Genomic DNA, 26,756 nt, shown 5'->3' with positions numbered 1-26,756 from the left:
AAGCAAAGCTACATCAAGTCCTGTATGCATACAAGTTGTCAGAACGTACAGGAATGTGGCGCCTCATCTCCAGAGATGGAAATTTCGCCGGATGCAAGAGAACTAAGACTTACCCGAGTCTTGGCTCGCAAGGCTGTGTTATTGGAAGCTCTTGGGCTTCCATTGCACCGTTATGCGCTACCCGGACAGTGTCCAGATATGACATTCGTCTCTGAGATCATGGAAGTCCGGATATGCAAACCTGATAATCTAACATTATCTTGTAGGAAGTTACTAGGATGTCGTATGCTGCTATGAAGGACGATGAGCCTAAAGTGATGCGTGAGTCCTAGAACCGACAAAGAGAATGCAATCCCCATTTGTCCCATTCCGACTACTGCAGGTGAAGAAGCCATGCTAGTAGGTGCTCTTTGGAGACAGTCTGCTTGCTTCACCGCCTGCCTGAGGAAATAGTCGATTATTTGGTCAGGTAAAACAGATCGTTTCCATGTATTGACGTCCCGCGACGATGGGGTGATGATAGAAGCAAATTTGCAATTGTAAAATGGTTTCCTCGAGCTCTGGACTGAAGACAATCTCTTTTCAGTTTGTTCTGAGAAACGATGCACAGTAGTACGTACTGAATTCAAAAGCAAAACGTCAGGCTAGCACGCCTTAGCAATAGATATCAATCGATCAGATTAAGCAGTGTCTGTACAGAGAACCTAAGTGTGGAAGCCGGGGACCAGAGGGCGATCCAAGGATCCATTGAAATCTATTATCTTAAGTTCGATGAGATTTGAGTCCGAGATTTCGAGACAATCACACGTCACTGTGACATGTGTTACTTCGGGTACTTCCGACCACGTTCTCTTCCGCTCCGCTCCGGTTTCGGTCCGCTTGTAGCCGATTATCCTCTGTCTTCAACGTCCATCGCGCCTCAAGTCGCTGGACACTCTTTGCTACTCTACACCAACCAAGTGAGTTGATAGGAATGTCAGCCTCTTCGGTCTAGAAATAACACTATAACTTCCCAGGCTGCTCTGAATTAAATGCAAATTAAATGATTCCTAAATGACAGAAACTGGATAACTTGAAAGCAGAAGCATATACCGTTAAATGCATTATTAGTCATCATTTGGCCACAGGTGTCGTCGAGGCACACTATTCATTCTTTCAAAACTACGTTTGATGCTGCTGCATTGTCGCCTCTTGTTTGTCCACGCTACGTGAGTTGAACACAGACTCCGATGAACATCATTTAATATTATCAGTCAGGTTCATAACCTCCGGGTTTTCCGTCTTCCGAGAATCGCGTATGCGACTTCTGCAAAGATTTCTACTGTGACAGAAGAAGCAGGCGAGTTCTGAAGAACAGTCATTCCATTGCTATACCCTGAGCATGTGTTCGCATTCCAGCTTTCAGACAGAGGCTTCTTACTTGATTTGCCTTGGCATCCCGCATCAATACTTTCGTGGCCGGGCGTTAGAAGCACTCCACTGTTCACATGGTACACTTCCTGGGCCCCGGCTAAAAGTGGACTATCCTTCTTACAGAGTATCTATTGTCGTGGCCATTTGTCTTGCAAGTATAAAATGTAGGATTCACAATTGATATGCTCCAGGAGCCTTCTCACAATGTTCCTCTTCTTCAAGCTCTGGTCGACCCTCGCTGTTCTCCGCTCATTCGTTGATGCATCTCCACTGCAAATCGCATCCCCTCGGCAAAGTCAAGACGAAATAAGCACAATGGACACCCTGGAAATTGAGGGATTCAAACCGTACACGTATTACGCAGGTGCAGCCTATTGCAACCCGTCAACTACGTTGTCCTGGACTTGCGGTAGTAAGTAGCTTTCACGATTACTTTCCATGTGCTTGTCAAGTATCTTTCCCCAGGTAACTGCGAGGCGAATCCTAAATTCCAGCCTGTAGCGTCGGGGGGCGACGGCGCCACAGTGCAATACTGGTATGTCGGTTACGACGCCGATATTGACACCATCATTGTGGGCCACCAAGGAACTGATATAGCTAAACTGTCTGTATTGTTTTCACATACGCGTTTATCACTCTAGACTAAAAACGGCATCTTCCACAGGTTGCCCGTAGTCACCGACGTTGTTTTCCTTTTGTCCCCGCTCGATGCTACTCTCTTTCCTAACGTCAGCTCCGGTGTCCTGGTTCACAGCGGTTTCAAGCAGGCTCACGCCAAGTGAGTGTTTGTCTTTAACAAAACTCGGTTCCGATTTCAGAGCTAAAAATATCTAGCACGGCGACAGTCGTTCTCGCGGCCGTGACGAAAGCCATGTCGACTTATTCGACGAATACTATTACCGTCGTTGGACATTCCCTCGGAGCTGCAATCGCCCTACTCGACGGTGTTTTTCTTCACTTGCAGCTTCCGTCAGCATCTGTATCCGTAAAGGGCTACGGAATGCCTCGAGTGGGTATTTTTACTCGTGTTCGTGACATGCATCTTCACGGGTGATATACAGGTGGGAAACCCGCAATTTGCGGATTACGTTGATCAGCATCTGCCTGTCTCTCACGTTAACAATAAGTGCGTTACTCTGCTCAATCGTTCTGCCGCGGAGCCCTCAGCTAATGATACATTAGGAAGGACTTCGTTCCAATTCTTCCTGGTAAGTGACTGGTAAATTCGAAAAATGTAATGGCGGACTCAAATGTCTCAGAACGATTCTTGGGCTTCGCACATTGTTCCGGAGAGAAGCATATTAATGACTCCAGCGTGTGGATAAACTGTCCAGGTAAAAAAAAAGTGCAAGTTATTCGCATCAGAAAGCTGACTCGGCGACAGGCCAAGACAATGAGAGCAATCAGTGCGTCGTCGGCGAAGTCCCTACCATATTGTTAGGCAATGCCGGTGATCATGACGGTACGTTCTTTTGCAGTAGCCTTCGTCTTGAACTTAATCTGTCCTCTAGGTCCTTACGACGGGGTCATGATAGGATGTTGACACGAACAATGCCGGTTGCGCTTATTGTTATTTAAATATAAGACGGATTTAAACCATGATCTCATCGCTTGATTGCCGATGCTCTCCTTTCACGCGGCTGTCAGTCCTAACAAGGATTTCCTTTTCATCTTCCTCTTTCCGGGTATTTTGATGTGCGGTTTTGCTTCACAAACTAGACCAGGGCGGGGGATGCGCGCTTGCGCAAGTCGGTCACGACTCGTAATCGATACCCGTACCTCAGTAACCTTGTTCGGAACAATCTGATCGTCGGAAGCTGTATGTAGAGCCTTTTCCTCATGAAGTTCAACGGTGACCCTTGCATCTTAAAGAACATTGCTAAAATGATGCATCACACCCTGACCATCCTCCAATGAACTGCTTTTGGCCATCATAGGTGTTTCCGATGAAGGCTCTATAACAACCGCTCATTTGGCCGCAATGAATTTCGCTCGACTCACTTTACTATATCATGACAAGGCTAATTCTTCTCGGTAGTAGGGGCCATATGCGCTGTCTCCTCAAATCCGGACGCAATCTATAAATATCTCCTCTCCTTTCGATTTACTACTCACTAAGTGTTAAGGTTCGAGAATTCATGTACTTGCGCCTTCTGTCGGTTGCTGTCACTCCGTAGACATCTTCACATTCGTTGCTTGCCAAGTTCCGGCTCTCCTCCCGGTCACTGCGGGAGCTATATTCGATTTTACCGAGACCGGCACTGCACATAACAGCAGCAGTGTTCGTGGCCCACGGCACTGATGCTACACTATGTCAAACCACGAACCGTTCGTCCTTCATGCAAGTTTCTGTTTCGTAAACTACATTCACATTTTTCTGCTACAATGACCCATCAATACAGGAAGTCCTAAACGAAGAAAGAAACCGAGAAAACCTATACTCGAACGCACAGGGGATCATCAACAATCAAACCCCACCTGGTTGCAGTGAGCAATAGGTGATAAGGTACGACGGCTTCGTTGGCAGTCTAATATCTGTTTCGGTGCTAAGCAGATGGTTGAAAACAACTCATAAATCCGGGTGTACAGCAGTCTGGACGTTATCTCCGGCTATTTGAGGCTCGTATCACGAAGACTTTATGGGAAATATGTTCCCAGCTACCACCCCTTGAGTTGTGAAGAGCCGGCATTCCAGTCCCAAGTCCGGCCTAGCTCATTTCAGCGCAGCCCAGAAGATCTCGGCCTTGTGGTAAGGTTTCCTCAAAGCTCGAACTATGAGCTTTAACCTGCACAAGCCTGCCCGCTCGGCCCGGGCATTCTACAGCACTATGTTCAAAATTACATTGAAAATACAGCTCCCCGGCCTTTTCATACCGGACTAAAGGCCCCTTCAATGGCATAAACCTGATTGGTGTGAATCGTGTATTGACGACAGCTATGGCAGAACAACCCCAGACTGAGATCTTTTCTGTCCCAAGATGTCGAACAACACTCGTAACGAACGCCGTTCTCATATCCCTCTTCTTGAACACCCTCATCGTTATCTCGAGCATAGCTCTTCCCGATTATGGTCCCCTCGCTCTTTGGTTTAACACAAGCACCGCCGTCCTGACATACACTCATCACTTCGCGGTCCTTTACCTCGATAGGAAATACCAGCTTACGCCGAAGAAATCTCCTGTGGTGTCCACCTTATGGTGCATCATAATCCTGTTCCTCATCGGGGCGTCATGGCTGGTCGCCATCACATTCGACCTTCTCTTCGGATTGAAATACTTCCAGCGGCCGGCGGTGCAGACGTTCGGATATGTCGTGGGGTTCCTTTCGACACTTGTCGAAGCGGGGTTCATCTTCTTCTTGGGATGTACATGTATTTCGGAGAGAAAGCATGCCCAACGGGAGTATGAAGGGTCTCCATCCAACGAACGCTGGTGAGTGAGCACATTTTCGCCGGCACTATCCCAAATTGAAGGAAATTTTTACGTGGAGGTTGACCATGGCGAAGTAAAATTCCTGTGATATGATGATTAGACGAAAATTCTATGACGACTTCTCTCAATAATGAGGTGATCATGCTGGTTGTCTATCAAAATCTTACCGCACATACACGCTATTCTCATTAGGGAGGTGTACCCTCTTTGTAGCTATGATCCTGAAAGGAATAACATTCATAGTCAGGGATCAGGAGTCGGCTTGAAACACTCGACGCTTAGACAACCATCTCACTAAGTTGCACATTAAGCTTAACACGAAGCAAATGTAGACGTACCAGTACTGTCATAGACTTGAATTCCCTTATTGTGTCCAAAGATATGCAGGAAAGCGAAGACATGAGCATATTGGAGCGATAAGTAACGGAACTCGAAGTTGGCATCGAAGATTCAGATTATCTGGAAGAATCAAACCACGCTCCGTCCGTCCTTTACGCTAGTCACCGTTTCGATGAGCTACATTCATATTCATATTCTGCTGCTACAGCAGTCCATCGCTCTGGGAAATCTCGGATTAGAAAAGGTACCGGGACTGGAGCGCAGGGAATCTTTAATATCAAACACTACCTGGTTGCAGTGAGTACTACTAGGTAATGAGGTTTATCCGTTTGTTGACAGTCTAATAGTTGTTTTCAGCGCTATTTAGATGATTGAAAAACAGCCCATAATTCAAGGTATACAACAGCCTGGGCGTTATCTCCGGTTATTTCAGGCTTGTATCATGATGACATGAGGGGATATATATTCCCACCTGCTACACTTATCGCTCGACCTAGCCCGGCCTAGCTTGGTCCAGAAAAGTCTGGCCAGACAATGAGGCTTGCTCAAGTCTCGGGTTGTGAGCTTACTATGAGTTTGATCCTGCTACCCCGGCCCGGCCGGATGGTCGCGGTAGTACTTGTGTTTAAAAATACGGGTCTTTAGCGTTCTCACACCGGAGTGAAGGCCCATTTAATGGTTGTTGGAGATATCGGCGAGAAGCCATGAGAAGATGATAGAAGGTTCAAGCCGGCATGATGCCGGGTGAGCTTTAGTCAGATAGTTACTGTTTACGGATGTTTTTGGTAGAACTTTCTAGATACTTTCGTAGTATAAATATTGGCTCTGTAGGAGCCAGAGAATAAAGTTCATTAGTCTGGCTTTACCAGCCACTAGTCTACCCACTGCAAAACCTAATATTCTGACAATGGTATAAAACAAGTTGGCATAGGTCATGCCTTGATGACAGCCATGGCAGAAAAACCCCAGACTGAAATATTATCCACCCCAGGATATTGTACAACACTCAAAACAATCGTTCCCATATCCCTTCTCCTGAACTCCCTCATTGTTCTCTTGAACATAACCCTTCCTGATCATGTCGCAAATACTCTTTGGATTTGCCAAAGTGCCTCTGTTCTCACATATACTCATCACTACACCATCCTTTTACTCGGCAACAAATACCAATGTTTGTCGAAGAAATTTCCCGTGATGACTACTTTATGGTGCATCATAACCCTGTTTCTCATCTGGGTGATATGGCTGGCTGCCATCACATTCATGTTTTTCATCGTCTTGGGATACACTGGCTGGCATTGGCTGCTGGGGGTGCAGGGGTGGAACCCAGGCCATAGCTGCATCAGGAAAAACCTACTTTGCTACGTCGAGCTATGTCGACTATGTAGCCCTGGTAGCACGGTAGCACAGTCCCCCATATGTAGTCCCCGGTAGCGCTCACCTAAGAGTACGTAGCAGTCTGTAGCATGCTGTATCGTAGACTATTTGCTACCGCATCGCTATCATATCATCAATGTATATATACTATATTGATATCATACTTGTATCATACTGATATATACCTTGAAGTAATGCTCGCAGTCACTGCTTAATGCACTAATGAGAGGTTGCTTGAATGGTTTTATTGCATAGTCAGTCATACATAAGTACATCAGCCTGACTCGGACACAGTCTGAGATCCACCAATTGCAGCGCCACTTCCGCCATTTGCAGTGGGTTCCTCCTCTCTGTCATCTCCATCCTCCTCCTCCTCCTCCTCACTATCAGTCTCTCCAGTCTGATTCTCCATATCCTTCTTAGCGTGCATGATGGCATCCTCATTCATATGATCTGCAGTGACAACTCTATTAGCTGCACCGGTATTCTTTCTGTATCAGATGTTATCAGCATGATCATCGTCAAAGCAAAGGGGTACTCACCGAGCTCAGTTATGCCACTTCTTGTGGATGTTGGTTGTAACCTTGGTATTGGCGCTGGTCCAGTCCTTGACATTCTTTAAGAAATTCACATAACGGCCTTTATCTTCACTCTCATTTAAGGTCCCTTGAATGTACGACCCAGTTGACCACTCTTCAAGGCAAAATTCAATCTAGGATATTCATCAGCCCTGAACGAAAGGAGAAAAACCAAACATGAACTGCCATCAGAATAAGTGCAAGTGATACATTTGGAATGGGGTCGAAGTAATCAGAATACTTCACCCCAAAGTCCTTGGTATTCTTGAACCAGGCAGCACAGATAGAGGAAAATATAAGCTTGTGCTCATAGGCACGACTTAGCATAGATATATCCTGAGACGTGCATTAGCTTCAAGCATGAGAAAGAGAAATCAAAGTGCTTACCTTGTAGTGAAAAGCTGCATCCATGGTGAGAAGTACATACTTATCCTTATTCTTTGCAATGGTACTCTTCTTATCTGGAGACGTGAGGCCAAAGGCTGGCATGATGAGAGGTCGAATACGGTCCTTGAGCTGGCCATGTGCTTGTGTGCCACGCTTCTGCATCTAGAATGCTGTGAACAAGGGCTTGACATTGTAGGTTGTACATACCATGGTTGCCATTGGCATCGTTAGCTCATATGAGTCCTCATAATCTTCACAGATCTCAGCCCAAACCTGTTCAGCCATTTCATGAGATTTGGTGCCATCTGGAAAAGGTTCAACTGTATATAAACAAGCTTCATAGCGCTGAATGGCCTCATGAAGCATGGCATGACATTTCCCTTCATAATCTTGGAGGTTCTTGCCTTTAGTATTCTTGACCAGAGTTGGTGGTGGAAGTCGTTGTCGCTTAGGGTCTGGAGATGGAGCATGGCTGTTGGCACTGTGAGGGTGTTTGCCAGATTGGGTGACTACGGTGTTTGCATTGCTCTGAGGCTGAGCTTCTAGATCAGTTTCGTCTTTGTCAGAATTGAGTAGATAATCAACAAGCTCATTGGTGGGAGTTGTCAACAGAGGTGGCATTGGACTGGGACTGGCTGGTCAGCTGGATGACTCCGGTGTAGGTGGCGGACGTGGATCGCCTCATCGGCGTAAGGTCTTAGGCGCATCAATTGGAACGACGCCTTTCATTCTGATCTAGAAGGGATTAGATCAGAATCAGCCAATAACAAACTAAAGAACGTGCCGCTGATGCAAAGATCATATTAGATTCTTCGTCATCTTCATCTTCGCTCTCCAGGAAGAGTCTGGACCGACCATTATGCTTAGAAGCATAGTTGTCATCCAGTTCCTGCTCAAGGTTTTCCAGATGTTCTAAAGAATGATAGTCAAGACTGAATACATTATCGCACAGAGGCACTGACCATTGGTCTTATCAAGGAGAACCCCTTGCTTTTGTAGAGCTTTCTCCTTCTGCACCAGTAGCCTCTTCAACTTTGCAATCTCCATTTCCTCAGCATTGGTATCTATGAAAGAGGTGAGTAAAGACACAGCAGAACAAAAAGAATATTGGAACCAAGCTGTTTTTGCTTCGCAGAGACAGCGCAATTCTCTTGAGTGACTGGACACGTAGATTGCGCTGGTATCTTCCTACCCTGAGCAGGTGCAGCAGGCTTGGTGGATCTCTTCACAATTTTTGAGGAGTTCATACTGGAGAGACAGGCAAGGACAGATGGTAATGGTGGTGGTTGAAACAAAGGATGCTGTGTAAAATTGCCAATGAATTAGAGTCAACAAAAAAAACGTGACCAGCCAACTGACTCAGCGCACAATGATGAGCCTCAAGGCTTGGTATGCTCAGAATTCGCAGATTTTAGCATTAGAATAAATGCCTTGTCCACTTAGTGGACTTTCACTAAGTCAACGATTGCAATCATGGCAATACCCACTCTTACCGCCAACTATCCATCCCAACTCGTATTCCGTATCAATATGCGCCACTTCATTAATGCTGCCAGGCACCTGATTGCAGATCTCATAGATTTAGGACCATCATTGATTGCCCAGCACAGCCATCAATGACATCAGCATCAAGCATCATTTAGAAGAATGCCACAGTCAAAGTACCAACTCCATGGCAAAAGACCTAATACCGTGACCTTTCCACTCACTTTACTAAGGCTGTTACAATGCCAAGACAATGCTGCATGCATCTACTTCAGTGTACTACCTTCAGTGTACTTTGCCGCAGCAACACAGCAGCCCAAGAGTCCATATGTCGGCGGGATTCTTTCTGATCACTAAGTCTATACGCAGTAAAACCATGTGGGTGCTGTTACTTTAGAACTCTGGGAGCACGCGTTTTGTATTATTTCTTACCAATCGATGTACTAAGGACTTACTAAGGACTCGTTTCAAGTATTCTAATTTTATTCCGGACTTGTAGTATAAAAGCTAGTGTAGTAGTAGTTGCTAGACAAGTTACTGGACACTAGCCATCATCCACGTTATCAACCACCGTTATCGCTTGTACTCGCTAGGAGATAGACAATAACAACATAGTCACTCCAAGTTATACTCTCTGTCACGGCTTTTCTTCTAACGGTATTGGTGTATGCTCATATTGCACCAATACATGGAATTTGGTGTCCACAACTCGCTTTTGTCTTTTAATCCGCCAGCATCGTTTCACTTTCACCAGCCAGGATCATTTTCATCAGTTTTCACCTTCTACGTCGCCATCGTTTTACCCAGTTCAGTTCAGGATTGTTACGTCCCTGTGTGGACTCAGATTAGGATCGTTATTGCTGCCAGCAGCATCTGTCACGGAATTTTGGTCAACAGCTTCAGTATAGGATCATCAGTCATGGTATTTGGTATCTTGCTGTCAGTTTCAGTATAGGATAGTCTCCGTGTAGACTCAGGATTAGTATCAGTTTTGTTTTGCCGTCGTTAACCTCAGTGTAGTTTCAGTTTCAGTCCAGCCCAGTCCCAGCCATCGTTTTGCCATCGCTAGTTCCCTCCCATATCATCGCCAGCCAGTCTTATCTTCGTTTTACTGCCAGTTTCTTGTTTCTCGACTACAGTCTTCGTCTCTTGCCGTCACGGTATTTGTTATCTTGCCAACGGTATTCCTCTTCGACGGCATTTTCTCTAATTTCATCAACATCGCCCATGGCTTTTACTAGCTAAATTGCCGTCACCTCGTTCACGGTTTGCCGGTATTCCCAGTTATACCGGATTCCATTCCTTCTTGTCTATCGAGACCCTTCCCAGCTTACAGCCAACATTTTCTAGTACTTGATCGTTAAGGGTACTACTTCGCTGACTGAAAAGTCGCAGTGTATACTTGCGTTCTTGAGGAATTCATCGCACGGAGGTGCACCGAAACACTCGCACAACAACAAAGCCTTTATTGCTGCTACATGCCATTTGCTGTGAACTCCTCTAGAGTTTTGGTTTTTGCCGTTGCCACGGAAGTTTAGGCTCATCAACAATAACGCGATAGCACGTTTGACAGCCACGGTGCTCCCGACTCCTAAGTCACTGTTTGCTCCCTGAGTCCATAATGGCATCCACTCTATTCAAGTGCCGCTTTTGCACCTTCAAGACTAGGCATAACAGAGGGTTATCATTGCATTACTTGCAAATGCAGTGTGGTATGAAGCTTGCGGAGAGCTCCAAACGTAGCCCTATTAAAAAAAGAGTCAGACAAGCCATCGGAGAGCCATGTGAATCCTCACCTGCCGACTCCACTGACTCTAATGTTGATGCCGACGATGCTCCAAACATGCCATACTTCTCTCACCATACCGAGCCTGAAATTCCAGCCCCACCGTCACCGAAGAGGGTCCATATTGAGGACGTTGAGGATGAAGGTGACAACCCCAATGGCCCTGAATGATGGGTTGAATACTTTCCTGCTCCCGCTGGAGAGCCTATTCATTCCCAGGGATCCCAGGAGACAACATTTGAGTGCCTCCGACAGGAGAAAACAGAGAAGGGGGAAGAGATGTAGGCACCCTTTGAAAGTTGAGATGAATGGGACCTGGTACGATGGCTGATGAAGGTGGGGGTTAGCCAGTCCGAAATGGAGAAGCTTTTACAACTTGGAGTGGTGTGTACCTTTCTTTCTTACAGGCCAATTCAGTTTTGAATATACTTCGCAGATCAAAGAGTTGCTCCAGCCATCTTTTGAGAATAAGCGCAAGCTCTTTCAGCGCATTGACTCCCTTCCAACTGGCCCTGAGTGAGAGTGTGAGGTTTTCATGTTGACAGGAGATGAGAAAGATGAGGATGGCAAGCTAAGGACAGAAGAGGTGGAGCTGTGGAAACAACATCCCATGGAGTGTATACGGGAGCTCATGGGAAACTCTTGTTTTGCCCAGCATATGGAATACACTCCTGAGTGGGTGTATACAGATGAGGACGGGCGGTCACGGGTGTATAGTGAGATGTCGATGGCAGACTGGTGGTGGGCGACACAGGTAAGCTCTAAACATTGCCGTCATGAGAATGTCTCTTATAAAGTGGTGACAGAAACTCTTACCTAAAGGAGCCACCATTGCTGTTGTCATTCTTGCTACCGATAAGACACAGCTTTCCAGATTCAGTGGTGACAAGCAGGCATGGCCGGTGTACCTGACCATTGGGAATATTAATAAAGACATCAGACGAAAGCCTTCGGAGCATGCAACAGTTTTGATTGGGTACTTACCCATTAGCAAACTTGAATGTTTCAGCAAAAAAACCCGGTCAACGCAGTCATACCAGCTCTTTCACACATGCATGTGCTCACTTCTGGACCCATTGGTTGAGGCTGGAAAGAACAGTGTCAAGATGCTTTGTGCAGATGGGAAGATGAGGATGGTGTATCCCCTTCTAGCTGCTTATGTTGCAGATTACCCGGAACAATGCCTTGTCGGATGTTGTATGGAAAACCGTTGCCCGAAATGCATGTCGAAATCAGAATTGCTTGGTGATCCTGTCCATTCCGTCCTTCGAGACCCTGAAAAAACAATCAGAATCCTCAAGCAAACTTCAGACGGCCACAAACTGCAGGTGTTTACTGACCAAGGACTCTGTGCAGTCAATCCCTTCTGGAGAAATTTGCCTCACTGCAACATCTTCAATTGCTTCACCCCCGACATTCTGCACCAGCTTCATAAAGGTGTGTTCAAGGATCATGTTGTCAGCTGGTCAACAGAAGCAGTTGATGCGGACAAGCCGAAGGAAGAACTCAACTTTCGCTTCAGGGCCATGACATGTCACCCTAGTTTGCACCATTTTAAGAAGGGGATATCACTTGTGACACAGTGGACAGGAAATGAGTATAAGAATATGGAGAAGGTCTTCTTGTCAGTTCTTGACAGTTTGGCACAGAACGAGGTCATTGAGTGTGTGCAGTTGGTCCTTGATTTCATCTATTATGCGCACTTTGAGGAGCATACAGATGAGTCTTTGTCCAAATTAGACGAAGCCTGGCATACCTTTCATGACAAGAAGGAAATATTCATTGACCTAGACATCCGACAACACTTTAACATCCCAAAAGTCCACTCTACAATGCACTACGCCTCAATGATACGGTCCCATGGTACAGCTGATGGTTTCAATACTGAAGCCTCTGAACGTTTGCACATCGATTTCGCAAAGGTCGCATACAACGCATCAAATAAGAAGGATTATGTCAAGCAGATGACGACGTGGCTGAGAAGATGAGAGGCAGTGGATAATTTTGATAGGTTCTTGGACTGGGCAGTAGAAGAATGTGATGAGCTGGAAAATGATGAGGTTGAGGGAGAAGATGAAGATGAAGACGACGTTGAAGCCATGGGTACAGAAGCTGAGGCTGTGCTGGCCAGCCGGACCAATAGCCCTGTGACCTCTGCTTCCACTGCCAACAACGATGAATCCTACGAGTCAGACATCGTCAGAGTGGCTGACACTCTGCAATATGGGGAGTCTACCTACTCTGTGCCGAAATTCCCTTCATTCAAGAACATCAATCTGGATACTTTGGACAAGAAATATGGTGTGACCGAGTTTGTTTATGCCCTTGAATCTTTCCTTCATCGCCATGGCATGTATCGCCCCGATTTTTGGGATGCATGGCCAGCCAAGTACAAAGTCTTCAAACGATGCCAGATGTACATACCACCAACACCAGAAGTTTCGAAGCTGGTGACGATTGATCCCATTAGAGTGAGCCCAATGGTGCCTGTGAGCAGTCGCAATAAGGAGGTTCCTGCCCAGTTTGATACAGTGCTTGCGTGGAAGGAATTGCCCCAGGTTGGAACACATCTGGACTTGCTAGGGAGTAAAGGTGTGTCTGTTTCCTTCTTAAAGCTCTTCTACCCTAATTTTGAGAATACAGGACTTCACATAGGCCAGGTTCGTGTGATATTTAACCTACCTGAACAACTCAGTATCTTTCCTCATCCCCTTGCTTATATTGAGTGGTTCACACCGCTTCATAAGCTCGATGATTGTGTCAGAATATTTAAAGTCCAATGCTCCACTCATGGTAGTCAATGGCTGAAGGCGTCTATTATCCCAGTGACATATATATCCCGGAGCTGCCAGCTCACTCCGTATTTTGGCTGCTCAATGGATCATACTTGGTCTTCTGATAATGTTCTCAATGTATGCCAATCCTTTCATGTCAACAGTTATCTTCGACATATTGACTTTGTCCTTCTCCGTTACAAATGTCATGTTAGCTAACATATGCTGTATGTATTATAGCTATAATATCAATATTAACCCCATTGTCATTGCTGGAAAATGTCGTCGAAAGACAACGTCAAGCTTGTGATATATGGGTACCTATGTACCTTGTGGTCTGCGCTACTGATCGCTACATACTGCTACCTACTGTGACGCTTCTGCTACAGCCACTACTGGCACTATGTAGGCCACAGCAGGAAATACATAGCCAATGTGTTTTTCCTGATGTGGGAACACTGAACACGTGCAACAGAATAAGAATCAACTCTGTTGTGGTATGAACAAGAACGTAACTAGTCAAGAAGGTAAGTGATCTTGATCTGTTCAAGATCTGTGGAAGTATCTAATGGTCTAGGTAAATAGCAGTACATAATGCATAATCCGTATGGGTTACACCCACCCATACTTCAAAAATTTGCTCTGTCATCTCAGGTTTTCCTCAAGCCAATGATTGAGAGCCTCGTTGTCTTCTAGTTCTGCACCTGGCAACCATTCATCCTCCTCAGGCCCATAACCCACATAACGCACCAGATACCGCCATCCCCTACCCCAGTGTCGAGCATCCACGATTTTCTCAACCGCATACTCTTCTGCTCCTTCGGGGCTGATAATTGGTCCCGGTCTAGGATGTTCACGATTTGGGAAAAGTTCAGAGTCATTCGGATGGTACGGCTTGAGAAGTGAAGCATGGAAGGTCAGATGAATGCTGGAGGAGGGTATATTCAGTGTGTACATGGAAGTTGTAGGGTTTGTGTCGAGGACCATGAAGGGGCTGTCAAATCTTGGCATGAATTTAGCACATCGCTTTGAACCTCAGTGGGCATACTCCTGTCTTCAGTTTGTAGTGGACAACATTACATGGTCACCAATCTTGTATATGATTTTGGGCGCTCTTGATCTATTAGCAAAGTGGGACTGCTCAATTTTGGCAGTCAATAGGGAGTCAGCGGCTTCCTTAATATCGAGGTCGAGGTTTTGCACAAAAGCCTTAGCATCAAAGGGAACATCAACACCTGGTCATGCGACCAGAGGTGGGATTATGCATGGCAAACAACCTGTTTTTAACTGAAATGGTGAGAACCCAGTGGAAGCATTAACAGTGTTCATAATAGTGAATTGTACGAGAGGGAGCTTGGCACACCAGCCCTTCTGATTCTGGTCAACATAGAAATGGAGCGCCTGCACGATGGTTTTGTTAGACCTCTCCGAGGCACCATCAGTCTGGGGGTGCCATGCAGTCGACATCTTGTGCTTGATTCCGGATAATCTAGTGAATGCCTTCCAAAATTTGGATACGAAGAGTTTATCATGGTTGCTGATTATTTCTGCAGGCATCCCATTCTTGCAGTACCAATGGTCAAAGAACACATGTGCAAAATCCTCTGCAGTGTTGGTTGTTTTCCAAGGTGCAATCTGGATGTCCGCACCCAGGTGATCAGTCATCGTCACAATACCGTCCACATTGCCATCAGATGGCAAGGGCCCAATGAAATCAATTGCAATGGAATCAAAGCGAGCATCAGGGATAGGCAGTGAATGCAGGGGTCCATTGACTTTGCTTGTTTGAGACTTGTTGCGCTGGCACGATGAGCAGGAGAGAACATAGGATTCCAGGAGGTCCTTTCTCATTCCAGGCCAATAATAGGAATTCCTGATCACTGCATATGACTTATCCCCTCCAAAATGCCTGAGAGCATCATATGCCAGTGTGAACAGCTGTTCAGGGATGCCATCCGAGCAAGGGATGATGAGCCAGTCTCCCAGGTAGACCAGGCCATCCGTTAACATCACATTCAAGGGTGCTAACCCGTTCTCTATATCAGACACCAGTCTGGAACAGAATGGATCCACTACATAGCCGAGTCTGATCTTGCACAAGATCTTGGGGTCAGACTGGACAGTGAACACAGCAGCGAAGTCCGAAGGGAAATCGGAAGGTTCATCGTTGACCAGCATCCTAGACAAGGCATCTGCAATGGTGTTGTCCTCCCCTTTTACATAGTGCAACGTGTACTCGTATTGAGCCAAGAATTCCATCCAGTGAGCCTGGCATCTAGACAGGTCAGCTTGTGTGTCAAAATTTTGCAACATCTTGTGGTTGGTGAAAATATGAATGTGTGTACCCAGAAGGTCCACACGCCAATGCTTGAGCACCTGAATGATAGCGAGGAGCTCCTGCTCATGTGTCAGGTAGTTCAACTGTGCCCCTTTGAAGGCCACTGAGTCAAAAGCCACTGGACAAGTGGTCTCCCAAGTCTTTTCATAACTGAGAACAGCACCTGTGTGACGTTTGCTCACATTGCAGGTCACGAAAATCTTATTGTTGCTCGGGTTCTCATGGTCGATGACTGTGAGGCATTCCGTGCCCACCACCAGCCTTTTGATAGCATCGAAGGCAGCCTGGTGCTCGCCCTTCCATGTTGAGAACATGCGGTCACAGTGTTTTTTGGTCAACAGAGTCAGGACAGATGTGTATTCTGCAAGTTTGGGTAGGAAATTGGCAACGTATCTGACCAGGCCTAGGAATTGTCATACATGTTTCACTGAGTGAGGTCTTGGCCAATTCTGGATCTTCACAACTTTGGAAGCATCAGGTTCAATCCCTCGCCTCGAAATGTGGTGCCCCAGGAAGTCAACCTCCATTAGGAACAAGGATGTCTTCTTTGGTGAACAATACAACTGTGCCTCCTTCAGCATGTTCAGCACTGTGTCCACATTGTGGCAGTGTTCCTCTAATGAAGCTGACCAAATAATGATGTTGTCCAGGTAGACGTGGCAGATCTTTCCGATGAATGGACGTAGAGCCAACGTAACATGTCATTGGTGAGTAGCTGGAGAGTTGCGCAAACCCATTGGCATCACTACCCATTCCCACAGCCCAAATGGTGTGAGTGTAGCCGTGTATTTCACATCATCCAGACATACCAAAGTCTGGAAGAATGAGTTCATCATATCGATTTTTCCCCAGTATCTACCCTTGCCACAGTCAGCAAGGATATTGCTAATCAAGGACATCAGGTAATTGTCCGGAATCATTGCAGCATTTATCAAGCAGAAATCATTAACCCAACATGGAAGTACAGTGGGGTCCACCTTAGGAATTATGAATGATGGCGAAGCATATTCTGAAGAAGAGGGTTGGATTCTCCCTGCTTGTTCATGCTGATCAATAAGGGTCTTCCAGGCCTCATGATACTTCCGAGGACAAGAGTATGGCCTAGAAACAGATATCTTCATATGAGGACACATCAAGATCTGGTGGTAGACGGTTGTAGGCAGTTCAGTTACATGGGGAAGTTCGGTCAGGAATCTATCTGCAAATCTGGTCTTAGCTTTGGTATCTAGTGAGCTCAACTTCTCTTCCTCTGCCAGGGAAGAGATCCTCGTGTGCAGGGCAGTGACCCTGCAAGGTAGGTCACATTCTGATGTAAAGGGATGCATCCTTTCATGCAAGCCTGAGGAGACAAACAACGATTCCAGCTCACGGAGCAAAGGTGCACATGTAACTCAGAGAGCCTTCCTGATGGCCAGGATCTCCTTATTTGCATGTTTACATTCCTCCATGGCTGTTAAGCGAGCTTCTCATGGGGACATGGAGGGGACCATTGATGTCTTTAAAGGGTGTCTTGAATCCAAGAGGTTGATGTCAGACCCAGCGGCGAATGCAGAACGGCTTCCATGGTCAATGAATACATTATTATGGTACAGAAAGGGTGCACCTAAGACAAGGTTGCAGTGGAGAGTAGGACAAATCACGGTGAATATTCTATGGGAAGTCCAAGAATTCTTGCTAATCCTGAAGCGTACACATTTATTGAGGGTCTGAGCGGTGGAGGAATCCAGTATTGAAGAGAAAGGAATTGGTCTTGTCAATTTGCATTGTTTCAAAGCTAGTCGGACGGCGAACTCGGCACTAATCAAAACTGTGGGGGAACCATGGTCAATAAGCGCCTGCACAGGTACTGCAGAAGATAAGGCAGGGGAGGAAATTTCACCTTCCATCCACAGATGGGGCATCGTAAGAAAGGGTTCAAGAGAGGGATCGACATACTCAATGCCAGCAGAGGCATCCAAAGAATCCCCAATCATATTCTCGTCATCAGAAAGAGCAGAAGACTCCCTGACAAGCACGAATACCAGCTATGAAGGTCTTTTTCTGTGCTTCATATGCAGCTTTTGCAGCAAGTGCATCAGCCTCAGTGAGTGTCTTGTAGGTGGTAGGGTCAGGATTACCGGTTTTGCAACCGGAGCCAATGTGGTCAATGTAAAACTGATGACATACGAAACAGCCAAGGTGCCTCATCAGCAGCTCCTTCTCCACATCAGTCAGGCATGGAGGGCATCCCTTTGGATTGGACAAGGGTTTGGTGTCAGATGTAGCGGTGGATGAGTCAGGTTGGATGAAGCCATGGTCTGTGCGTGAGTCATCCTGGCCGCCTTATTCGCTGATGTTGCATTGCCCAACGTCTGTGTCATGTTCTCTGCCAATAGCGCCTTGAACAAGTGTTTCCCATGTGAAGCTTCCTTGCGAATATCCTCATCAAGCAAGCGAACCTCCTCGATCCACTTATCGATATCCTTGAGATTGGCAAGCTCCCCTTTATGGTTTGCCTTGAGATACACCTCAGCCAGATCATCATTTATGCACTCCTTGAGATGCAGATGCATGTCATCTGTGTCGAGGTAACTTGCCAGGCCCACCAAATCCTTGTTAGCACTGCAGACCGTTAGCTGGAACTCGAACCAGAGTCGCTTTCCCTGACTGGCATTCCAGGTCTTCTTCACCTGCACAAACCAATTATCCGGCAGCCATTTCTCCTTTAACTGAACCAGGAAAAACTCCCACATCCAATCAATGAGCGGAGCCTCATCCCGAGCAGATTCGAGTTGAATCCAGGATTTCATTGCCAGTCCACATAACATGGGAATGGCCATATGTATGCAGTCCTCAGCCTTGACCTTTTTGTATAAGAAGAAGGACTTGAAGGCTTCCACAAAGTCATTGAGAATATTGATAGTGTACACACCGGGATGTAGAATCGGAGCCTCAGTGCATGAGTTTTGCTCTACTGTAGCAGCTGCAGACATGGTAGAAGCTAGGGGATGGGGACAGGGGTGAGAACATTTGACAAAAGAGTAATCAGAGTCAGAGTTGGAATCAGCAGAATCTGCGTTTGCAGGAATGGCTGGTGCAGCAGGAGGTGCAGGGTCATTATCGGTGTCTGAGAATGAGGGTGAACAACCACCTTGGTTGTCATTGTTGTCTGAAGAGGTCTCGTCATCTGAGAAGGAGTTGTCCTCATCGTCTGTGATGGGGATAAGATCAGGGAGGTCGTCGAAGTCATCCTTGTTGATTTCTTCACTGGGCAGGTCTGCTGAGGTGGCTATATGCATACTGGATGTGGCTATATGCATGCTGATCCGGGTCGGTGACTGGTTGGGTGACCGTGCTGATGCAGCTAGGCGTCTCTCTCTTTCACGTGCTGCGAGATCAATGTGTGGTACAGGCAGAGCAGTGCCTTCTGGCGTCTGGTCTCTGTCGTCAATGTCATTCGTTGAAGGCATCAATGATGGTAGTGAACTCTCTGGGGAAACAGGAATCTCCTCAGAGTCGGGTTGGATAGCACGGTGGGGCAGGGCTCTGAGAATTGGTGCCAGCATGCGTGTAGGTGGTGGTTGATGGTCAAGGGAAGTGGGGTCTCGCGAAATGGGGTGTCCGCCTTTATAGAAAAACTGTTGGCAGGTCAGGAGGGACATATCACAAGCTAGTATCAAGTTCTGGGGATGGTGTCACATGGGTATTGCCATTCATTGGGGACAGAAGTTCTTCGTCGGTGTTCGGCATGCCTTTCCATGTTCAACACAGAAATAGCAGTCATTGGGACAGAAAGTACAGAGTTGAACAGTATTCAAAAAAAAGTGGAACCCAGGCCATAGCTGGGAACACTGAACATGTGCAACAGAATAGGAATCAACTCTGTTGCGGTACGAACAAGAATGTAACTAGTCAAGAAGGTAAGTGATCTTGATCTGTTTGAGATCCATGGAAGTATCTAATGGTCTAGGTAAATAGCAGTACATAATACATAATCCGTATGGGTTACAAGGGGTTCAGATACATCGCAGAGCTGATGTTGACAGTTATCGAAGCAGACATCATCTTCTTCTTGGGATATGCATGCTTCTGGGAGAGAAAACATGCCAAGAAGGTGTACAACGAGACCCAATTGCAAGATGGTCTACATCTAACAAATACTAGTGAGTGGTCATACTTCTGTCAGCATTATTCAACTAAAGTCAGGGAACCTTTTAGATGGAGGTTGACTGTGGGAGCATGAAACTCGCCCATGACACTATGATTAGACAAAATTCTATACAACTTCTCTCAATAACAATGTGATACTGATTGTTAAAATCCTTAACAGGTATATGTGACTATTCTCATTAGAGAATGGTACTCTCGTCGCCATTGTAGCTATGGTTTTGGAAGGAATAATGCTCGGCATATTCAGAGCTCAAGAGTCAACTTGAAAAAGAGTATGCCATTCCTCCAGCACATCGTAAACCCTCTGTCCTTTTGGTATTGCTTGGATAGCTTCCCATCTTTGATAGTGTCATTTCATTTCTAAGCAGGTGTACATAGCTGATCCTTAATTCTTTGATATCATGATCATCTGCTTTTCATGAGCATTCTCCACTTGGGCTCGGGCTCTGCTTCTGTCGGCGCTAAGCATCAAGTTTTAAAATATACCTGGTGATATATTGGGTGCTAGTTATTATGACTTTACCCCTATTTTCCTTATCTTATCTTATCCTTATCTCTCGGAACCCCAGACCTGCCTATCTTATCTCCCGAACCCATGATATTCTGCCAGCACACTCCTTACCTGTTTACCCAGTTGCCATCACCCCAGTTCACAGCTGCTGCACCCCAGATGACCGACAACCCGCATATGCCATCATGCTTCTCTTGATGGCATCATGCTTCTTAGTAGTTGGATGAGAGTCGACCACCAGTTGAGGGCAGTCTGCGGGATGCAGCCTATTCAGACGGAGTCCCACACAGATGCAGGTGATATGCGCTCTTTACTCTCATTTGTCGGGAGTACACTTCTTTTAGTGTCCTCACTCCTCATTCGTTAAAAGATGCACCTCTCGTTGCATGCACCCTTGTAGATACTATTCTTAGTATGAGTCTAACATGTATTTAAGCTAGCCTATGCTGTGGCCTTAGACCCCAGCTTCGGCTAAGGTTATATACTCCTAACTCTTACAAGCTCCCTGCTTTCGCTATAAAGTGATGCCTAACTTCTTGCAGTCTACCAATGCCTCTCTAACACTGAATCACTGAATGTGAGTGACAGGATAGAGACCAGCCTTGGTTCAGATTAGAGTTAGTGCTTAACAATTAGCCGAAGCTTGCCCTTACTACCCTTACCATTGTCAATGGTAACTGTACCGCTTCAAGACAGTCACTGTTATACTTCCAAAGAAAAGAAACCTTCAGTCCGTTATTTAAAATGGCACCCATCGTACCCTGAGATCATAAACATTCGTTGTGGTACAATGAACTTTATGCCACTCACCCCCTCAGACCGCACCGCCATTATCTTCAGAAGTACCTTCAGTATCTTGACACTACTAACTGCAGTCGCAGTTATCCATATCACCTGACCAACCCGACGCCAGAGAACACCGACCCCTGGAAGAGGGAGAGTACATGGACTCAATGGCTCATCAACAGGAACCTCACGAACAACCAGCACCGTCCGGCTCCGGTCACTCACACCCCGGCCAAGGGGGGAGCGAGACACACTTCGACACCCCCTACCCGACAGAGAAGAGCGACCCTCCCCACTCGAGCTTCAGAGCGAGGATCAGCGAGACAGTGAAGGCGAAGAATCTCTTCGGGAAGAAGACCTCGGACGACTCGGCATCCCTCCAGATGATGGAGATGACCGAGTTGACCCCAGGTTTACCACCGAGTACTGGACCAATACGGACAGGTCCTGGGATGCCATGACCTGGGGCGACAGCAATGACTCCAGGGAGTCAGCAATCTCCTCTACAGAGTTATCAGCAGCCATCCCAGGGTTCGATGATGATGGAGAGCATCTCTATCGAAGAGGAATGAGTGGGTTCTACATCGACGTATTCAACCGAATCGTCCATGGACGAACCAGGCGAAGAACCACCTTCGAAGAGGGTGAAAACCCGTTCCTCCCTGCCTGGGAACGAGGGGAAGTACAGGGAGTACCTGACACAGGAGGACATCGAAGAGATGAATCTCCCGAGCCGGAGTGGCATGACGCTTCAACCTCTCTCATGTCATACACCCCCAATGGAACCTACAGAGTTGAAGGATCCCCGTCCTGGTGGGACAATGAGTCCATTCATGAGTCAGACTTTGTTTGGCCCTCTCCCTGACCCAAATCCGAAGTCCTCCCCCGAACGATTATCACCATCGCTGACCTCAGAGATTTCGCAGAGCCTCGCTTTGCCCATATCTCAGAGGCCTCCACTAACAACACCGCTGGAGTCGGAACCAATGACATCGTATTCACAGAGTACTCCGACAGTAATAATGACGAGCTCCCAGAGTACTACACCCACCCAGGATCCCTGATTAATGAGGGTCAGTGGGTCATCTTCCCAGGAGATACTCCAGAGGGGGACAGGATCCTCGACTGGTTTGCTGGAGACCAACCCTTTCCGAACCCTGTCGTCCTCCCGAACCGCGTCCCGAGGGAGCTTGAGCAAACCCCTCCCCATCCATACCCCTACTGCAATTGTCCCATCTGTCGCCATCTCAGAGCCTTGGCCACAATCGAGTATGAGGGAGCAAAACTCCCTGACAAGCTTGAACCCTTCCTTGCCCCTGAAGGAGGGTTCTTACCTGACAGGTACGATAGAGGTTTCCTCCCTCCCCGAGGGCTATGGCCCTGGATCTGGAGATGTGAAGATGCCCTGGAGATCTGGGATGAGTACTGCCGATACTTCTGGGGAGTATGGCAGTGGAACAATGACTGGAATGCAGGAGATACAATATTCTCCAGATACCAGGTCATCAGTTACCCACCCAATCACGACAACAGGGCAGATCCCTGGACCAGAGCCGGGATGGTCATCGAACAATGGCTCCAGGAGAATGAGCCCAGCCACCCTCCCAGTAGAAGCCCCTCCTATGACCCACCCGAGTTCATCGAGGGATCAAGCACAGGGGCTTACGGATTGACAAATATATGATCTAACATGGCAGCAGATGTCAGAATGGACAAGCTGATGATTGCGGTACAATGTAGAGTGGACCACGTCAGACCAAGGTCAAGCATACAATGCTGCAGAATTAGGTTCCACATTGGAAGACAAGATACTCCGCACTGAAACCTGGTATCATGCCGCCATTGACTGGAACAAAATACACCCCGACCGTCCCGTAGCACCAGGGAGATGCTACGGCGAGGAGTCATTCCCTAACCTGGGAATAGTAGGCCCAGAAAACCTGATCCCTGACATCACCTGGGCACTCTCCAGCACCTTAGGGCTGGAAGCAGCAGGAGGAGGAACCTTCCATGCCCATAGCATGGCCGGAGAGGCCTCCCAGTCAGCGCCAACAGGAAAAACAGGTGAACCAGCACCTGCAGCTCCTGGTGGAGGTGGCGGTGGCCCAGGAGGCCTAGGAGGGGGTGGTGGAGGAGGACCTCCACCTATACCACCTCGACCTCCAGCACAACCACCATCACCCCACAGTGATCAGAATCTCAGGTCACTACCGTGACCTACCAATCCCCCTCTACCACCTGATCCACCAAATGGTTGGGTTATCCCCGACGGACAACCCAACCCTTGGGGAAACGTGAAACCGACGTTGATAGAGGTCCCCGACAAATACCACGGGAAGGCCAGCGACCTAGATCGCTTCTTTAATCACTGTGAATACTACTTTGAGGTCTTCACCCAATACTTTGCACTTAACGAAGCATATGGGTATGGCCCAAGTCAAATAGTCTTCATGGCCCACTGGTTTGGTGGGGAAGCGATGACCTGGTGGGTCCACCAGCAACGACACTACAAGGACCCACATAGCAGGAGACATCGCCTTCCCTCCTGGGAAACCTTCCAGGAAAACGTCCGAACACATTTCAGGGAGGTAGCAGAAGTCCAAATCAAATGGATGCAATGGAAAAAACTGCAGCAAGCACAGTTCAAGACAGCCATCAAATTTTTTGAAAAATTCGAACAACTGGCCGTGGAAGCCGAGCGCTTCCACAACGACGAGGAAATGGAGGAAGTCATCGCCCTCGCAATCTGGCCCAATATCAAACAGATTATCATGGGCGGAGACAATATGTGGCCTACCACCTACTGGGAGTGGAGGTGCAGGGTCCTACAAATGGATGAAAACTACCGAGTTCATCTCGCCCAAGGCGGGAAGTATCCCAGTGGGACCGCTGGTTCCAAGCCTGGAACAGCGGGGGGCTCTTCGAGTGGCTCGAAGGGCAAAAGGGATGTCACTGGATTCGCCTACAGTGGTGAAGGCGAATCTATGGACATCGATCATCTCAAAAGAGAAAAGCGATGTTTCCGGTGCAGACACACCGGACACCAGGGGCGGGACAATAAGTGCCCGCCTGACAAGTCGAAGTGGCTGAAATTCCCAAAGAAAAAGCCATCGACTTTTGCAACCCCTCTCTGAGCCATCCTAGCAGAAATAGAGGAAGAAGACCTTGCTAGCTCGACAGAGATCGAGGAGATAAAAGAGATGCCGGTGTAGGACTCTGTGATTCTACTTCGTCAGCTGGGGTTTATCATGGTGCACCTTGTAACATGGATATTCACACTTATGCTGTATCTGTAGATACTTGTAACAATATATCGCATTCATCTCACACCATGAAGGAATCACAAAACGGGAACAGTGTATCAGGGGATTACCACCGCCCATCGGGCAATGAACCCCGAGGGTCGGGCACGAAAGAGTCGGACCCGACTAGCAGCTCGAGGCCGTACCAGTGCGAGACGGATCTCGATCAGTCGATCGAGGATCCAGAAGCAACTCTCGATCGTTCGATCAAGAACCCGGAACAAGTTCTTGATCAACAGATCAAGAGTCCAGGCATGACCAGGAATGAAGCCCAGGATCGATGGGGCTCCTCACGCCTGTCCCCTCCACCCAACGCTTGCTTAAAAGTGGGAGGGGGACCCTCGAGTTTGCCCATCAACAGCATACATGGGATTTCCACTGCTTTAACTAGCAATGAACCCCACCAGCCAAGTCCTAGTGCTGGCAGTACCTGCTGTGTCCAAGCCACTGCAAATACCCCTTTGGGGCACATGTACAACGCAGAGGAGCCTACCGGTTCGACAGGCAACCAAGGGTGGAACCTTGGGGGTGTGACATCATTGTTCCCTGCGGGTGACATTTGCCATACGGGAGGTCAAAACGAGGACTATGTAGTCCAACTCCTGGGAAAGTCGCACATCGCGACAGTGGGTCCAGACGATGGTGAACTGGCATCCCCTCTGTGCATCAAGGTCCCCCAACGACAGACCACTTCGGTGATGGTGAGGTCGGGGAATCCAGGTGAGCCTAGGGATGAAGCCAAGGGCCAGCGGAGCCCAGCGGACCTGAGGGCGGACTGTTGTAAAGCCTCTGGAGAAAACCCAGCACCACACATGGAACCAAGTAGAAAGGATAACTGGGGAGCGGCCACCTCTACCCTAGAGGACACTGGCCAAAAAAGCTCAATTGCCCACAAGGATCAAGCGGGCCAAATAGGGGAGAGAGGCTCCCCCTTTCAGGTACATCTCCCCTTCAAAGATAGCACTAACGGCGGAGATGATCCTAGTTATTTAAAGAGTTTATAGAACACTCCAAAATCCAGTGAAGTCCCAACTAACCCGAGTGGGTGTCCGCACCGAGGTGAAAAGGAACTGACTGGTCACATGGTCATAGGAGCAGGGCCTTTGCGGCCTATGGACTGCGACGACGAGAGGAAGACCCCGGTATCGCCAACACCGGTGGAGTACTCTCAGGACTTCGAATGGCTGAAGCCCTTCGGAGCCGCCTGGTACCGGCGAGCTATGCGATTCACCAAGACACCAGGAGAGAAGGTATCGCTTCTCAAACAGTGGGTCCACCCTCGGCGATTATCTGAGGTGGATGAGCCACTGGCCACCGACTTGGAGCACCAAATCGGAGAGTCCTATTTGGATGAATACCGAAAGCTGGAACACATGGACCAGCTTACCAAACCACCCCAATATGTCCACGGAGCGAAAGGGCAAAATATCACAATCACCCTACAATTGGAGACCTTTGATACCATGGCCCATCACTCCGCAAAGGCCCTGATCGACAGTGGCTGTACTGGAAGTGCTATCAACTGACAGTGGACCTGTGATCGTGGTATTACCATGCATAGAGCGGCTCACCCCACTCCAGTCTATAATGCCGATGGTACTCGCAACAAAGGTGGCAATATCACTGAATTCGCTGAGGTCTGACTCAAGATCGGAGACCACAGCGAGCGCATTGAATTAGCAGTCGTTGACCTCGGAACAACACCTATCTTCCTAGGACATGACTGGCTACAAAGGCATAACCCACTCATCGACTGGAATACGGGTTCGGTAACCCTGGCATGCTGCGACTGCCGCAAGATACCATTCCATCTCCCAGACGAAGACCCAGAACAACAGTGGGGAACCGAAGTTGAGGACAGAGACACCATCCTCATTATAGACTTCGAGGAAGCCTTTCATATGTGAGCGGTAGGGCATAAAGCCAATGACCTAGCCGCCAAGGCCAACAAGGGAAAGAAAATAAAGTCGTTCAAGGAGATCATCCCCGAACATTATCGAGACTTCATCGATGTTTTCGCCAAAGAAAACTTTGATGAACTTCCCCCTCACAAGCCTTGGGACCACGCTATTGAACTTATTCCCAACGCCAATGCCAGCC

The 26,756-nt window shown here is 47.6% G+C and overlaps 4 protein-coding genes across 4 annotated transcripts; 1 reads left to right on the top strand and 3 right to left on the bottom strand.

Moving 5' to 3' along the window:
* Window positions 1–6,834: 6,834 nt before the first annotated feature.
* Window positions 6,835–8,146, bottom strand: EV420DRAFT_1653339 (uncharacterized protein; the record flags this gene model as incomplete). The annotated part of the gene is made up of 5 exons (XM_060478733.1): window positions 6,835–7,051; window positions 7,121–7,272; window positions 7,322–7,474; window positions 7,526–7,687; window positions 7,733–8,146. 5 exons carry the CDS (start codon window positions 8,144–8,146, stop codon window positions 6,835–6,837), a joined length of 1,098 nt encoding a protein of 365 aa, XP_060321935.1.
* Window positions 8,147–8,206: 60 nt separating this feature from the next.
* EV420DRAFT_1653338 (uncharacterized protein) lies at window positions 8,207–8,772 on the bottom strand (the record flags this gene model as incomplete). Its single annotated transcript, XM_060478732.1, has 4 exons — window positions 8,207–8,260; window positions 8,298–8,437; window positions 8,488–8,589; window positions 8,640–8,772. The coding sequence occupies 4 exons, from the start codon at window positions 8,770–8,772 to the stop codon at window positions 8,207–8,209; spliced, it is 429 nt and encodes a 142-aa protein (XP_060321934.1).
* A 2,559-nt stretch (window positions 8,773–11,331) lies between these two features.
* On the top strand, window positions 11,332–13,789 carry EV420DRAFT_1623638 (uncharacterized protein; the record flags this gene model as incomplete). Its single annotated transcript, XM_060475955.1, has 5 exons — window positions 11,332–11,550; window positions 11,603–12,424; window positions 12,446–12,768; window positions 12,808–13,388; window positions 13,440–13,789. 5 exons carry the CDS (start codon window positions 11,332–11,334, stop codon window positions 13,787–13,789), a joined length of 2,295 nt encoding a protein of 764 aa, XP_060321933.1.
* A 4,329-nt stretch (window positions 13,790–18,118) lies between these two features.
* EV420DRAFT_1488133 (uncharacterized protein) lies at window positions 18,119–19,453 on the bottom strand (the record flags this gene model as incomplete). Its single annotated transcript, XM_060470593.1, has 1 exon — window positions 18,119–19,453. The coding sequence occupies one exon, from the start codon at window positions 19,451–19,453 to the stop codon at window positions 18,119–18,121; it is 1,335 nt and encodes a 444-aa protein (XP_060321932.1).
* Between the last annotated feature and the right edge of the window lie 7,303 nt (window positions 19,454–26,756).

Source organism: Desarmillaria tabescens (genome assembly GCF_030435595.1).
Source record: "Desarmillaria tabescens strain CCBAS 213 chromosome Unknown EV420scaffold_156, whole genome shotgun sequence".
Taxonomy (NCBI): domain Eukaryota; kingdom Fungi; phylum Basidiomycota; class Agaricomycetes; order Agaricales; family Physalacriaceae; genus Desarmillaria; species Desarmillaria tabescens.
Note: the sequence above shows the minus strand (reverse complement) of the source record. Positions and strands in the feature narration are given on the sequence as shown.